This window comes from Rhincodon typus, chromosome 1, assembly GCF_021869965.1.
Source record: "Rhincodon typus isolate 14 chromosome 1, sRhiTyp1.1, whole genome shotgun sequence".
Taxonomy (NCBI): Eukaryota; Metazoa; Chordata; class Chondrichthyes; order Orectolobiformes; family Rhincodontidae; genus Rhincodon; species Rhincodon typus.
Window position 1 is genome coordinate 152,468,113 of NC_063332.1, and position 16,580 is coordinate 152,484,692.

The 16,580-nt window shown below is 40.7% G+C and overlaps 1 protein-coding gene across 2 annotated transcripts in view; it reads left to right on the forward strand.

The window, feature by feature from the left end:
• The window catches only part of LOC109916805 (alpha-1,3-mannosyl-glycoprotein 4-beta-N-acetylglucosaminyltransferase B-like), a 224,421-nt gene that overhangs the window by 49,807 nt on the left and 158,034 nt on the right, over positions 1-16,580 (forward strand). For both annotated transcript variants that reach the window (XM_048603784.1, XM_048603778.1), the window contains exon 2: positions 14,878-15,063. In XM_048603784.1, the coding sequence (XP_048459741.1) occupies positions 14,931-15,063 (133 nt within the window). In that variant the 5' untranslated portion in view covers positions 14,878-14,930. The remainder of the gene's footprint in view (positions 1-14,877; positions 15,064-16,580) is intronic.

Sequence of the window (16,580 nt, forward strand, 5' to 3'; positions counted from 1 at the left end):
ATCCCATGATCAACCCTCTCTCTCATCCCCACCTCCTTGACCTGACACAACCTGTCTGTCTTCTCGCCCACCTATCTGCCCCTCCCACCTCACTGACCAATCTCCATCACTCCCTACCTGCACTCACCTTTCACCATCCCATCTACTTTCCTCAGCCCCACCCCTCCTCTGTCTATTTATTTCTGAGCTCCCTTCCCCCTTCCCATTTCTGAAGAAGGGTCCTGACCTGAAACATCAACTTTCCTGCTCCTCTGATGCTGCCTGTCCTCCTGTGTTCCTCCAACTCCACACTGTGCTATCTCTGACTCCAGCATCTGCAGTTCTTACTATCTTTTAAGGTGTAGTTACTATTGTAATGTAGGAATTCTGGCAGCCAATTTGTGCACAATAGTTTTTACAAACAGTAACAACTGATGAATCTGTTTTTGTGGTGTCAATTGAGAGATAAATTTTGGCTGGAAATCAAGGATAACTCCCTTGCTTTGTTCAAAGTAGTGCTTTGGGATATTTTGCATGCACCTATTAAGGCAGATGGCAGCCTGGGTTTAACATTTTATCTGAAAGAAAGTTCTTTCAACTGTGCAGACCCCTTTTTGCATTGACTGTCTGGGTTGTCAGGTTTGATTTTTTGGTGAAGTTTGACTTCCGCCTGGAACCTCTTTTCCCTAGGATGAGGGATTTCAAGACTAGGGAGCACATTTTTAAAGTGAGGAGAGAGAGATTTAAAAAAAACATAAAGGCAAGAATGCTACCAATTGAGAAATGATTCATTATTCTTGTATAATAGTATGAGCCAAACGATAATGAGTCAACAGTCTCCTTTACATCACTCCCAGTTTTTATCTCCGTCGTAATCAATATCTGGTCCAAAATCTCAAAGCACTTCACAAACAATGTATTCTTTTGACATAGAACCTCGGAACAGGAATTGTTCAATAGACTGTTAAGTGCCTGTTCTGTTCAATATGATCATGATCTTCTTTCTCAACACCATATTCCCAATTTCTATCCAACCCGTTGATGCCTTTAATATCTAACAAATGATCATAGAGTCATATAGTATGAAAACAGACCCTTTGGTCCAACCAGTCCATGCCAACCACAATCCCAAACTAAACTAGTCCCACCTGCCTGTTCCTGGCCCATATCTCTCCAAAACTTTCCTATTCATGTACTTATCCAAATGTCTTTTAAATGTTGTAATTGCACCCACATCCATCACTTCCTCAGGAAGCTCATTCCATACACGAATCACCCTCTGTGTAAAAAAAATTTGCCTCTTATGTCTTTTTTAAAATCTCTCTTCTCTCACCTTGAACACGTGCTCCCTTGTCTTGAAATCCTCCATCCTAGGGAAAAGACGATTACCATCAACTCTTTCTATACCCCTCATTATTTTATAAACTTCTGTCAGATTACCTCTCAACCTCCTATGCTCCACTGAAAAAAGTCCCAGACTTTCCTTATAACTCAAACCTTCCATACCTGGCAACATCCTGGTAAATCTCTTCTGAACCCTCTCTAGCTTGATAATATCCTGCCCAAACTGATCAACCAGAACTGGACACAGTATTTCAGAAGAGTCCTCACCAATGCCCTGTACAACCTCAACATAAAGTCCCAATTCCTATACTCAAAGGACTGAGCAATGAAGGCAAGCCTGCCAAACGTCTTTTTAACCATCCTGTGTATATGTGACACAAACTTTAAAGAATTACGTACTTGCATCCCTAGGTCCCTCTGTTCTACAATGCTACCCAAGGCCCTACCATTAATTGTATAAGCCCTACATAGAACATAGAACATAGAATGGTACAGGCCCTTTGGCCCATGATGTTGTGCCGACCTATTATCCTACTAAGGTCAATCTACCCTGCGTACCCTACATTTTACTATCCTCCATGTGCCTATCCAAGAGTTGCTTAAAAGTCTCTAAAATATCTGACTCCACTGCCACTGCCGGCAGCGCATTCCACATGCCCACCACTCTCTGTGTGAAGAACCTACCTCTGACATCTCCCCTATACCTTCCTCCAATCACCATAAAATTACGCCCCCTCGTAATAGTCATTTCCGCCCTGGGAAAAAGTCTCTGACTCTCCACTCTATCTATGCCTCTCATCATCTTGTACACCTCTATCAAGTCACCTCTCATCCTTCTTCGCTCCAATAAAAAAAGCCCTAGCTCCCTCAACCTTTCCTCATAAGGCCTGCCCTCCAGTCCAGGCAGCATACTGGTAAATCTCCTCTGCACCCTCTCTACAGCTTCCACATCCTTCCTATAATGAGGCGACCAGAACTGAACGCAATATTCCAAGTGTGGTCTAACCAGGGTTTTATGGAGCTGCAGTATGACCTCATGGCTCTTAAACTCAATTCCCCTGCCAATGAAAGCCAACAGACCATATGCCTTCTTTACAACCCTATCAACTTGGGTGGCAACTTTGAGGGATCTATGGACGTGGATCTCAACATCCCTCTGTTCCTCCACACTGCCGAGAATCCTGCCATTAACCCTGTATTCTGCATTCAAATTCGACCTTCCAAAATGAATCACTTCACACTTTTCTGGGTTGAATTCCATCTGCCACTTCTTTGCCTAGCTTTGCATTCTGTCAATGTCCCGTTGCAACCTACAACAGCCCTCCACGCTGTCCACAACTCCACCAACCTTTGTGTCATCAGCAAACTTACTAACCCACCCTTCCACTTCCTCATCCAAGTCATTTATAAAGATCACAAAGTGCAGAGGTCCCAGATCCCCGCAGAATACCACTGGTCACCGAGCTCCAGGCTGAATATTTTCCTTCTACTACCACCCTCTGTCTTCTATTGGACAGCCAATTTTGTATCCAGAACCCTGCCCTTGTTTGTTGTACCAAAATGCAATACCTCTCATTTATCTGGATTGAACTCCACCACCCAGCCCCCATTCCCCCCCAGTTTTTCAGCCCACTGACCCATTTGATCAAGATCCCTTTCTAATCTTAGAAAGCCTTCTTCACTGTCTACTATGACGTAGAGGTATCGGAATTGGACTGGGGTGGACAAAGTCAGAAGTCACACGACACTAGGTTATAGACCAACAGATTTATTTGGAATCATACAAGCTTTCGGAGTGCAGCCCCTTTGTCAGGTGCTCCTAAAGCTTGTATGATTCCAAATAAATCTGTTGGACTATAACCTAGTGTTGTGTGCCTTCTGACTGTCTATAATGCCACCAATTTTGATGCCATCCGCAAAATTACTAAGCGTGCCTTCTATATTCTCATCCAAATCATTTATATAAATGACAAATAAAAGAGGACCAGAACTGATCCCTGTGGAACATCACTGGTCACAGGCCTCCAGTCCAAAAAGCAGCCCTCCACCATTACTCTCTGTCTCCTGCCATTAAGCCGATTACGTTTCTAATTGGCACGCACACACTGAACCCCATGTGACCTAACTTTATTAATTAGTCTACCACGCAGAACCTTGTAAAGGCTTAACTAAAATCCAAATAAACAACGTCTACTGCTCTGCCATCATCAACCTTTTTTGTAACTTCCTCAAAAAACTCAGTCAAGTTTGAGAGACACAATTTTCCTCAAAAAACTCAGTCAAGTTTGTGAGACACAATTTTCCTTGCACATAACCATGCTGACTATCCCTAATCAATTTTTTGCCTCTCTTAATGACCATAAACCCCTTTCTCAAATATATTCAGTGATCTGGCCTAAAGTGACATCTTGGAAATAATCAGCTGTCAGTGGGATGGCAAGATCTTACATCACAAGAGCAAATTCTGTTAAAGTGGGCTTTGTCTTGCAAAATTTCAAAAAAATTTATTTTTAGATACTGTAAACAAAGTAACCCCCAAGAATTATAAATAGTGGGAACATTTCACTTTCATAATCTTTTGCATTGGTATGTGTCCAGAATATATGATTGATATTACTGAAGAGCCTGAACTTTTATTCGTGCAGCTACAATTCTTTATAAATTGGTAAAGCAAGCATATTCTCTATTAAAGCTTTTGGTCATGGGATAATTTCAATATCATAGAGTCATACAGCATGGAAACAGACCCTTTGGTCCAACCAGTCCACGCCAACCATGTTCCCAAACTATGATAGAAAATTGGTCAATCTCTCCTTTCCCCAGTATCAGCTAGTGAACCTTCGCTGCACTGCCTCTATGGCAAGCATATCCTTTCAGGTAGGGAGATCAAAACTCCACATAATATTTCAGCTACAGTCTCACCAAGGCCTTTATAAATGCAGTAAGACATCCTTACTTCTGAATTGAAATCCTCTTGCAATGAAGGCCAACATACCATTTGCCTTCCTAATTACTTTCTAATTTCTTCCTGTTTATTTGATTGGTGCACAAGGACATTCCGATCCACACTCTCATATATCACCATTTAAATAATACCTTACCATTCTGTTTTTCACACTGAAGTGTAAAAATGTACACTTATCCCTGTGTTAGTGCATATGCCATGTATTAGCCCACAGAGTCAACTTGTTTAGATTACACTGGAACTTCCTTGCATCCTCCCGGCAAACCACAATCCCACCCCTTTTGTGTTGTCTGAGACATCCTTGGTCCTGGCACCAGAGAGTAAACGTACTATACTGGAGTCCCTTTTATGGCCACAGAAATGTCTGTCTTTTCCCCCTAGTAACGAATCCCCTCCCACTATATTGCTGTCGCTCTTCTTCCTCCCCCACTTATACAGCAGAACCACCCATGTTGTCAAAGATTTGGCTACCACTGCAATCTCCTGAGAAGTAATCTCTCCCAATAGTATCCAAAATGCTATATCTATTGGAGACAACCATAGGGCTTCCTGCACTACTTGCCTTCCTCTAGTCTGCCTGCATGTGACATATGACTATTGTTATGCAAAATTACTGTGTTAGCCATTTTGCAATGGCAATGACCAGCAAACAGCCATGAGTTATGAATATTAGCCTGTTACTCTGACCATTAACATTACTTTCAATTTTCTCAGTAAACCGTTTACTTGCACAGCTATACAGCAATCTTAAAGATACTGTGCAGGCTGATTAAAGTTACTTTGAAACTGCGTGCTTGGCCATGCAAAATAAAAAGAGCCCTTACATTGAAATGGATAGGCTGCATACAACAGAAAAAAAGAACTAAAGTGTACATTGATTAGTTTTAAAAAGAAATGTACAAACTTTGCCAAAATGCTCACAAGACAACTTTATGACAACTAAGTACAGCCCCACATTTTGTGTGAGGTTCCTGAAAGCCTCTTTTTGCATTATTATCCTATTTTACAGGAATTATTGCTTTTCTGTTAATAACTGGAAAAACCCTGCAGAGTTATTTTATTTGTTCACAGGATGTCCCTAATCGTTCTGGCTTACTGCTACCATCTCGTGGGCAATTATGCATGGACAATAAATGCTAGTCTAGCCAGTAATGCCCACATCCCACGAACAAATTTAAAAGAACATAGGAACAGCATTAAACCAAGTCTTCCATTTGGTAGACCATAGCTGATTGGTACCAGAACTCCATTTACCCTCCCTGGTTTCATAATGCTTAGTAAATTTGCCCCTCAGAAATCTATTAATCCAGTTTTGAAATTATTGTGAATATCAATGTAGAGTTCCCTCAAGACTTAAGATGTATGTATAATTCAATTTTACAATAAATGAAAACCACTAATAATTGATCAGCACTGGCCAGCTTGTCAAAGTTTTGTTTTCTGTATTAAACTGGACCCATGGCTATGGAGATATTTGTCAAAGAGCAGAATTGCATGTTTCTCCATTACAATTATTGAAATTTATTTGATTTTCTTCATTAGCTATTTCTCATACTCTTCCCTTACACTATTCCCTGAGGTGTAGTGTGTCCATGCCTATAATTTTACTATAAGTCATTAACAAAGTCCAGAGTGTAGAAACAATTGCATTCCACAGACTGTTCTTTCAGAAGCGGAAGGTAAGAGAACGAAATACCAACCAGCGCGATTGAAAAGTCAATTAGGATTCCTTCACTAGGGATTTTCATAAAATCAAGGCTTCTGCTATAACTGGAGATCAGAAAAGGCAGCATCATTAAGAGTTTGAATCCATTGGTTCAGGATAATACTTCCTGTGTTGTAATTGGACAGTGACAATGAAAGAAACTGCATTGGTGAGATTCTGCAAGTTGACGTTACTGATTCTTTAGCTCAAATGTGAAATTTGACAACAAGTTGGCATACATAGTCACTCACTATATCAAACATTCAGTGATCATTTTCTTAATAATGAGGACCATGACTCAGATATGAAAAGACACTTAAATAACATGGTTGTGAACAATAACCTCTTCACTGAATTTCTTCCAAGAAATGACAGAGGAACTGAATAAGTATTTTGCATTAGTTTTCACAGTGGAAGACACCAGTAGCATACCAGAACTTCAAGAGAGTCAGGGGATAGAGGTGAGTGTAGTAACCTTCACTGAGGAGAAGGTCCTGGGGAAGCTGAAAGGTCTGAATGGGGATAAATTACCTGGACCAGATGGACCACACCCCAAGATTTTGAAGGACGTAGCTTAGGAGATTCTGGAGGAAATGCCAGTCCTCCAATCTCCAACGATTCCTGAAAGATCACTAGGTGGTGATCTTTCTCTTTCAGGAATCGTTGGAGATTGGAGGACTGGCAAATGATTAATGTAGTACTTCTGTTTAAAAAGAGAGGGAGGCAGAAGATGAGAAATTTTTAGCTGGTTAGCCTGATCTCAAGGGTGCAGATCTCAGGTTTGAGAATCTGACTCAGCTATATAGTGTGCAACGCATATTTATTGCATTCAAGCTGATATTCCTCCATAACATAGTTTCAACAGTGTTGAAATTGTGAAACTTCAACCATCAGATGCTGCATCGTCAGATTGGTTCCACAAGTGTCCACCTGAAGCCTTTCTGACAGACTGCTTGGCATTACAAGCAGGTTGGCAGACTCCTGTCAATGCATTAAGTATTTCCTTGTATGTACTAATTACCTTCTTCTGTACCTAATCAATCAAAGTGCTCTTCTCATTCCTCTTCGGCACAGCCCAATGCAATTCTCATAAGGGTCTAGGCCCGAAACGTCAGCCTTTCTGCTCCTATGATGCTGTTTGGCCTGCTGTGTTCATCCAGCCCTGCACCTTGTTGTCTCGGATTCTCCAGCATCTGCAGTTCCTACTATCTCTGCACAACCTGTGCTGGCTGCCATGGCTGCAGCACACTCATGCCCACTGTCTCACCATCTACAGATCCTGTTCTCAAAATGATGTGCAGATTCAGTATCTGAGCTGACAATAAATTGAGGGACAGTGTTTCTTCGTCATCACTGCACTCATGCCCTTTCACTCATTTCCACTGACCACTGTCTGGCCAGGTTACAGCTCTTGGGTATCAGAAGCTGCAGGAAAATATCATAAATTATCTGCAAAATGGCACTGCCAGTGTAAGCTCAAGGCACATGACACCGACAGCTGTTCAGTGTGGAACTGGAGAGGTATAGCCCACTTGATATCAGGCCACAGTTGTGAGTATACTTTAAAATCACCCTGTTCAAGGCAGATTATTACACATCTCTAGAATATGGGACTTGAACCTGGGCCTTCTGGCTCATCCCCATCTTACCGCATGCCATTCAGGAACAGTTTGCTAATAAGTGAATATCATCAAAAGACCAAACTGAACTGAACTGAATTTTATTTTTTAAAACTCATTCATCCTAGGTTATTGTGAATTGAAAACAAATCGAGTGGCCTTACATGTTTACACAAACACCACAGTACAAATATCTTTGCATTAACACCACAGGGTTTACAGTCATCTATTCTCGGCCAAATACAGAATTATGTCATTGTTCTGGAAAGACCTATTGAATTGTTATTTTTTACAAAAATAATATTACAATTTTAAAAATTATTTATCTTTCGTCATAGTACTGAATGTGATTTCACCAAAGCTAACTTAACTGCCAGTCTTAAAGTATAGGTCATTGTTGGGTTCGGTGGTTAATGTCTTCGAGCCTCCTTGCGGGCCGGGGCTGAGTGACAGACATAGAGAGGGACACGAGAAGGTACTAAACATGTAACCAGATTACCAACCGACAGGCTACATCATGCCCCAAGAAAACATCAAAGGTGCAGTTAATTGGGAACGATGGACACAGATATTGGAAATAACAACACATTGAAGGGCTTTGAAGAGAAAAACAAGATTAGAGATGGGCTGGAACTTTGCAATGATGAAGGATGAAGGGGATTTTTTTGAGAAGAGAAGTGATGATCACAGAGTTGAATACGAATGGGACAACACCTGAAGCGTGAGAATCAAGGACATCTGCTTATTTGGGAATCAAAAAGATATGTTCAGTCATCAGCAGGGTATTGGAGATGGGGTTAAGAGAGAAAGAGGTGACTTTCATGGGCAAGGTGAGAAAGAAGAGAAAGTAGAAAAAGGCATGGATTCAGGTCAAGGTGAGAGTACCTAAGAGAAACACATTTCTGAAATACTAACTTTACCCTAATTTATTTAAGTTCTTTGAAGATCAAATTAGCATGTGATGCCCACATAAAGCAGTGATGTGGAGGTGCCAGTGTCTGCCTGAGGTGGACGGGATCGGGGGTCGTGTGACGCTAGGTTGTAGTCCGGTGGGTTTGTTTGACAGCACAGGATTTCGGAGCCTCAGTCCTTCTTCAGGTGTTAACAGGGGGGACTGGGGCTCTGAGGGCTTGTGTTGTCGGGTGAACCTGTTGGACTGTAGCGTGGTGTCGTGTGATTTCTGACATTGTCCACATAAAGCAGGCCACTAAAGAGAGTATCCAATGGCACCTTCCAGGGCAAGGTCATGTGGCTCATTGGGACTTAGCATTTGTTGTGGAAGAAGGTAGTATTGGTAACACCATCTGAGTTAGTAATTGTCACAACACAAAGTAGCACACAGAAAGAGCTTTCTGGTCCCTTTCTCCATCTCCTTGATTTCACAGAGATAATTACTCCCCGTTCTTAACTTATACCCTCCTTTTCCACAGGTTCAGGACAGGGTTAATGGCAGGATTCTTGGCAGTGTGGAGGAACAGAGGGATCGTGGGGTCCACGTCCATAGATCCCTCAAAGTTGCCACCCAAGTTGATAGGTTTGTTAAGAAAGCATATGGTGTGTTGGCTTTCATTGGCAGGGAAATTGAGTATAAGAGCTGCAAGGTTATGCTGCAGCTCGATAAAACCCTGGTTAGACCACACTTGGAATATTGTGTTCAGTTCTGGTCGCCTCATTATAGGAAGGATGTGGAAGCTGTAGAGAGGGTGCAGAGGAGATTTACCAGGATGCTGTGTGAACTGGAGGGCAAGTCTAATGAGGAAAGGTTAAGGGAGCTAGGACTTTTCTCATTGGAGCGAAGAAGGATGAGAGGTGACTTGATAGAGGTGTACAAGATGATGAGAGACATAGATAGAGTGGATAGTCAGAGACTTTTTCCCAGGGTGGAAATGACTATTACGAGGGGATGTAATTTTATGGTGATTGGAGGAAGGTATAGGGGAGATGTCAGAGGTAGGTTCTTTACACAGAGAGTGGAGGGTGTGTGGAATACCCTGCCGGCAGTGGCAGTGGAGTCAGATATTTTAGAGACTTTTAAGCGACTCTTGGATAGGCACATGGAGGATAGTAAAATGTAGGGTACGCAGGCTAGATTGACCTTAGTAGGATAATAGGTCGGCACAATATCATGGGCCAAAGGGCCGGTACTGTTCTCTGTTATCTGTTTGTAAGCCTATTAAATTGTTCCGACCAGAACTTCTAGACAAACCCAAATAAAAAAGCATCATCTCATTGCTACAAGAACTCACGTTCAAACAATTGTAACTGGTCAGCAAAATCTTCAGATATTGACTCCACAACAACTACTCAGCCATGAACAGATTCAACAAAACATCCGAATCTTGTATGAGATGTGGCTTGTGTCACCCGCCAAAAGAGCATTCAGTATTTTGTGACAAATGCAAGAGGGCATTGGGCTACAATGTGCAAAGTGTCCAAGTGCTCAAAAAAGCCAAAGTACAATACAGTGCTCCACAGCAGCATGTGTAAAGGGCCAGCCCAGGAACAATGTTTCCAAAGGTCCATCCATGGCTTACAAGCATATCTAACAGGCAGCTTCAATATCACAGGGAACAGACCTCAGTCAGACAGGACATGTGCTCAATTTGACATGGATGCCTTAGCAAAGGTAAAACCTTTACCTCCATTGGAGTGACATACCACAAAAGGAATGGATAACATGCACTAAATGCCAAGACTGACACTGATGCAAGTGCAAATATCATCATTTTATATATCTGACACGAGATGTAGTCAAGGAACTGGTACAATGTTGTGCAGTCTACAGATGATTAGCAAACTGCTTACAACGTGTATGATGATCACTTGCATTGTCACTATTCATTTTCAATGTCAATGCAGCTCATTGGGATGGACATCTGAAACCTTTTACATCTTTGATACAGCACGGCCTACTATTAATGGTTTACCAGCATGCACCGATCTGCATGAGGTAAAAACCCATCAGTAGCAAAATCAAATGTTCCAGATTGCACCATAAATTCTATCCATTATATGACTAACTTTATTCAGACAAGCTTGATGCTACTGGGGCAACTTCAAAACTGATGCAATGTGATATCTGAAGGTGATGCCTCACTCAGTAACAGTCCTCCTCGAGTGTAACATTCACATTCAAGAAATGTGAAAACTGCAATTGTATTCCATGGAACAAAACAACATCATTCAGAAAGATAAGCATCATGCTGATTGATGCAGTTCCATTACTTGTATTTTAAAGAACGATGGCATACATGTGCATGTTTAGATAGAAGATAGATAAATATTGCACTAAAGAGATACTCACGAAGTTCTCAAGCACCAAATAGTTTCCCCAGCTCAATGTCAAAAATGGATATTTGTCCATACATTTTTGCTTGGCACCACAGGAAGTGGCAACTTTTAGAATGCCTTACAATAGATATTGTTTCCTTGAATTACCTTTTGGATTATGTATCAACCATAATATATTCTAACAACATATAGATCATTTCATCATGAATCAGGTTGTCTCTGTATCACAGATGACATCACGATCCTTGATAAAACTCAACTTGAGCATGACACAAACCCTCCTCAGCTCATGACAGTGTGAAGGATTTATAGTCCTGATTCCAACAGTACTAGCTTAGTACTAGATTAACATTAACCAAATCCATTTATTCAGTTGAATCTATTCATTGACCAGCATATGACTCATCAAGGGTCTCCCAGTTTCCTCCTTAATTTCCCACAACATCCTGGGATACACGTGATCAGGTCCTGGAGCTTTATCCCCCTTTCTGTTTTCTACGACCTCCAGCACGTCCTCTTCTGCAAATGTGAACTATTTTCAAAACATCAATTTTATTTCCCTGAGTTCTCTAGCCTCCATTTCTTTCTCCACAGTAAAAACTGACGCGAAATATTAGTTTATTATCTCTCCCATCACCTGATGTTCAACATAAAAGTGACCTCGTTGATCTTTAAGGGGTCCTACTCTCTCTCTCTCCACTTGCACTTTTGCTCTTAATCTACTTATAGAATCTCTTTGGATTATCCTTATCCTTATCGACCAAGGCATCCCCTCTTTGTCTTTCTGATATCCCTCTTAAGAATGTCCCTACACTCTTTATACTCTTCAAGAGATTCATTTGATCCCATATCTAATACATGCAGTTTTTTATTCTTGACTAGAATCTCAATAACTGTTCCTTTATCTTACCAGGTTTACCTTTCGCTCTAAAAGGAACATAATGCCTCTGATTTCTTTTATCACACTTTTGAAAGCCTCCCACTGCCACTTGTCCCTTTACCTGCGAACAGTCTATTCTAATCAACTTTTGAAATTTTTTGTCTCTTACAATTAAAAAAATCTGCCTTACTCCAATTAAGAAGTTTAATTTTTGTGGAAGGCTTATCCATTTCCATAACTATTTTAAAAACTAATAGACATGTTATCATTAGCCCCAAGTGTTCCCCTTTTAACACTTCAGTTACTTGCCCTGCCTTATTTCCCAAGAGAAGATCAAGTTTTGCTCCTTCTCTAGTAGGAACGTTTACATATTGATAAAAGAAAATTATCTTGAACACATTTAACAAATTCCTCACCATTCAAACCTTTACCACTATGGCAGTTCCAGTCAATGTTTGGAAAATTAAAATCCCCTACTATTACAACCCTATTATTCTTACCTATATCTGAGATTTTTCCACATATTTGTTCCTCAATTTCCCTCTGACTATTGGGGGTAAATAGTACAAATCCATCCAGGTGATCATCCTTCCTTATTTCTAATTTCAACCCATGTATTTTCATTGGACGATCCCTCAGAAATGTCCTAATTACAATAGTAGTGTTTTTCTTAATCAAAAACGCCACTCCCATTCTTTTTGGCCTCTCTTTCAATCCTCCTAAACCATCTAAAACCTGGGACATTGAGCTGCTAGTCCTGTCCTTTCCTCAGCCAAGTTTCTGTAATAGCTTTGATGTCCCAGTCCCATTTTCCGATACATGCCCTGAGTTCACCAGCCTTACCTGTAAGACCCCTTGCATCAGAATAAATGCAGTTTCATTATTCAGAGTTAGCTCATTCTCTGACTTGCTCTTGTCTGCCGTTTCTAAATAATTTGTTCTTCTCTGATTCAGACCAATCCTCATCTGTCTTTCAATTTTCACTGCTGCCTAGAAACCCCTATTCACCCCTTCCCCCACCCTCTGTAATAGTTTACAGGCTCCCGAAATAGAACTAGCAAATCACCCTGCCACGATATTAGTCCCTTTCTATTTCAAATGAAACCCATCCTTTTTGAACAGGCCTTTTCTACTCCAGAACAAATCCCAATGATCCAGAATCTGAATCCCTACCTATTGCACCACCTCTTCAGCCATTGATTTATCTCCCCAATGCTTTTATTCCTTCCCTCATCAGAACTTGGCACCAGGAGTAAACCAAAGATTATTATTTTTAAGGTTTTTAACCTTCTACCTAACCTCTTATATTCATTCTGCAAAGTCTTAACCCTTTCCCTAATTATTTCATTTCTACCGATGTGTACAACAATTTCCGGCTTCTCAGTCTCCTCTTTAACAATGTGTTTCAAATGTTTTGAGAGATCCTTAACCCTGGCTCCAGGAAAGCAACATTCTTTCCTAGATTCATGTTCACTGACACAGAATCTCCCGTCTGTGCCCCTGACAGGAGAGTCCTCTATAACAATTCTTCTTTTAAATCTTGACAAACCCCACTTAACATAAGATTCGTTCTTAGTGCCCAAGATCTGACTGCCACTTCTATTTTCCTCTGAGATATTATCCCCTTCAACAGTATCCAAAAGAGAATATCTCTTTGAGGGAGGAATAGCCACAGGATGCTTCTGAAATACCTTCTTACCTTTCCTGACAGTCACCCATCTATCTGACTGATCTTGCTGTGTGCTAACTTCTCTAAATCTATTAGTCGTCACACTGTATGTCTCTTGAATACCCTCAGTGACATTAAACCGACAAAGAAGAAGCTGTTAATAGCTCCTTATATATAAAAATAAACTACACTTCCTTACCCACAGATTTTAATCTTAATCATGCATTAAAAGAAACAAGCACTTAGTTGAACTATTGAAAAAAAATCATATTCCCTCTCCCTCCTGAAACTATTGAGTCATACTGGACTTGAATCTATGGTTGGAGTTGACATTACAATATTTTCCATAACTGATTACATGAACATGGATTATAAGTTCCAAAACCTGTTGTGGCAATTCTTAATTGCTATGCACACACATCAAGAGCTAGTGCGGTCCCACTTGGGTCCCTGGCGCTGTGGGGCAGAAGTGCTAACCACTGAGCCACCGTGCCACCCTTAAAACAGTGATCACTTCACCCCCAGGTGGTCTTGAACCACCAACCTTTGGGTTAAGGACCGAACGCGCTAACCAATTACGCCACAAAGACAGGCTGGGATTATAAGAAATAATAGCAGAAAAAGGACATTCAGCTTCTTGTGCCTGCCCCTGCCATTTCAGCAAGATAGTGTCCGATCTGTTTGTGGCCTTAATTCAACTTTACTGCATTCCACCCCCACCCATAACCTCAATAAATAACTCTTTGCTCTCTGTCAACCAAGAATTTGTTTGATTTAGCCTTATATTCAATGACCCAGCCTCCAATGCTTGCTGGGAAAGACCGTCTATCTATCAATCTGCTGAGAGATCATGTAAAACAAATATTGACAAATCAACCACTAATTTTATAGCTCTCCCAAATTTCATTTCATCTGAATTCACTCCAGTATGGTAACAGGAGAGGTGTTAAATTGGTTGTTAACTCATGATCACCCATTTTACTTTAACACTTTTCTATTCTGATTCACTTTTACCCATATGGTAACAGCGATTATGCTTTAAAAGTACTTCATAGCCTGTAAAGCATTTGGAAGCACCCTGAAGTCAAGAAAGGTGTTATTTAAATGCAAGCATTTAGTTTTATATTACTAAAATTCAAATGAGGCTGAACAGGGGCAATGATTTGGACATGCTGCCATTTCTATCAAGTAGTCGGTGGTCTCCCCTGTACCTCTACTCCAGCACCTCCCCAGCTACCTCATCCTCATGCCAAGACCAAGCCTGTAGTGTCCCATTGGTACAGACTTATTTTGTGAAATTTTAGAACCTCACCCACCAACACATCTCACTCCAAAAATCAACTTGGCGATGCGATAAACAGAAAGGAAAGTCATTAATTTGAAATGCAAAGGTTTTACAGCAGCCTTTCTTATTTTTTTCAAAAGGTGATGATGGAATAATTGCGTATCGACAAGAACTTCTGGAATTGAGTAACAGAATGCGTGAGACCGAAAAAGAAAGTCTGAAACATTCAGAGGAACTGAAACTTGTCTTGAACAAGATTAAGCACGTAATAGATATGGAGAAAAAGACACTGAATAATGCATCTAAGAATTTGTCCAATGTTTCAGGTAAAATTCATAAGACATGCTTATTTCCTATTTATTGCACATTTAAGTGCTAAATGACATTGGTTTGATTCATCAAAGTTTCTACACTGTGGGAAAAGGGTGTGAAAATATGATATCAGTCAAACCTGTTCAACTAAAGATTAAGGCTTTTGCAACAAATAACCGTTGTAAACAAAGAGTTACAGAAGGCAAAGGCAAAACAATGCAAATGCTGGAGAGCTGAAATATCAGAAAATGGTGGAAATGCCCAGAAAGCCAACAGGACCACTTCAGTTTGTTTTCTCATTCCGCTTTGGTCCGGAAGTGCCATGTAAAAATATAACTTCTTGTTGTTTTGTCTAAAACACTTCCTGGGATAACAAGTTCTTGAATTCGAGCAACACTGGCATTCCCACTCTAGATAACGGAAAACTGTTGACTGAGCCCTGCAGGAAAATGTTTGTGAAGCTTTTTAAGTCCATTTGACCTCTTGATACCCACTGCTTCAGTTCCATAAGAATTTCTAGGTAGGCAATGTGGATGCATTGGTGGTCATCTTTCAAGATTCTACAGACTCTGGAATAATTCCTAAGAATTGGAGGGTAGCTAATGAAACCCCCAACTATTTACAAAAACAGGTAGAGAGTAAACAGGGAAATAAATGCCGGTTAGCCTGACATCAATAGTAGGAAAAATGCTAGAGTCTATTGTGAAAGATTTAATAGCACAGCACTTGGAAAACAGTGACAAGATCAGACACAATCAGCATGGATCAAAACATGTTTGACAAACCTTAAGGAATTTTTCAAGGATGTAACTAGTAGAGTTGATAATGGGGAGCCAGTGGATGTGATTTACTCAGACATTCAAAAGACTTTTGATAAATTCCCATATAAGAGAGCAACATATAAAATTGAAGCATGTAGAATTGGTGCTAGTGTATTGACATGGATAGAGAACTGGTTGGCAAACAAGAAATAAAGTAAAGGAATAAACAGGTCATTTTCTGAGCGGCAGGCAGTGACGAGGGGGAGACCGCAGGAGTCAGTGCTTGAACCCCAGCTATTCACAATATATATTAATGATTTGAATGGGGGAACTAAATGTGATATCGCCAAGTTGATTTATGACATAAAGCTAAGTAGGTGGGCAAACTGTAAGGAGGATGCAGAGATACTTCAGTATGATTTGGACAAGTTAAGTGAATGGGAAAATGCTGACAAATTAAGTATAATGTTGAATAAATGTGAGTTCATCCTCTTTTGTAGCAAAAACAGGAAGGCAGATTATTAACAGAATGGCAATAGATTGGGAAAGGGAGGGGTACAGCAAGACCTGAGTAGCCTTGAACACCAGTCACTGAAAGTTCCACACAGAAAGCATGTAGGTGCAGCAGTCAATAAGGTGAAGAAGCAAATGGCATGCCTGCCTAAGTAGATCGTAAGACCATAAGAAATAGGAACGGGGTAGGCTCATTCCCTCGAGCCTGCTTCGCTGTTCAGTAGGATCATCCTCACATCCACTTTCCTGCCCTTTCT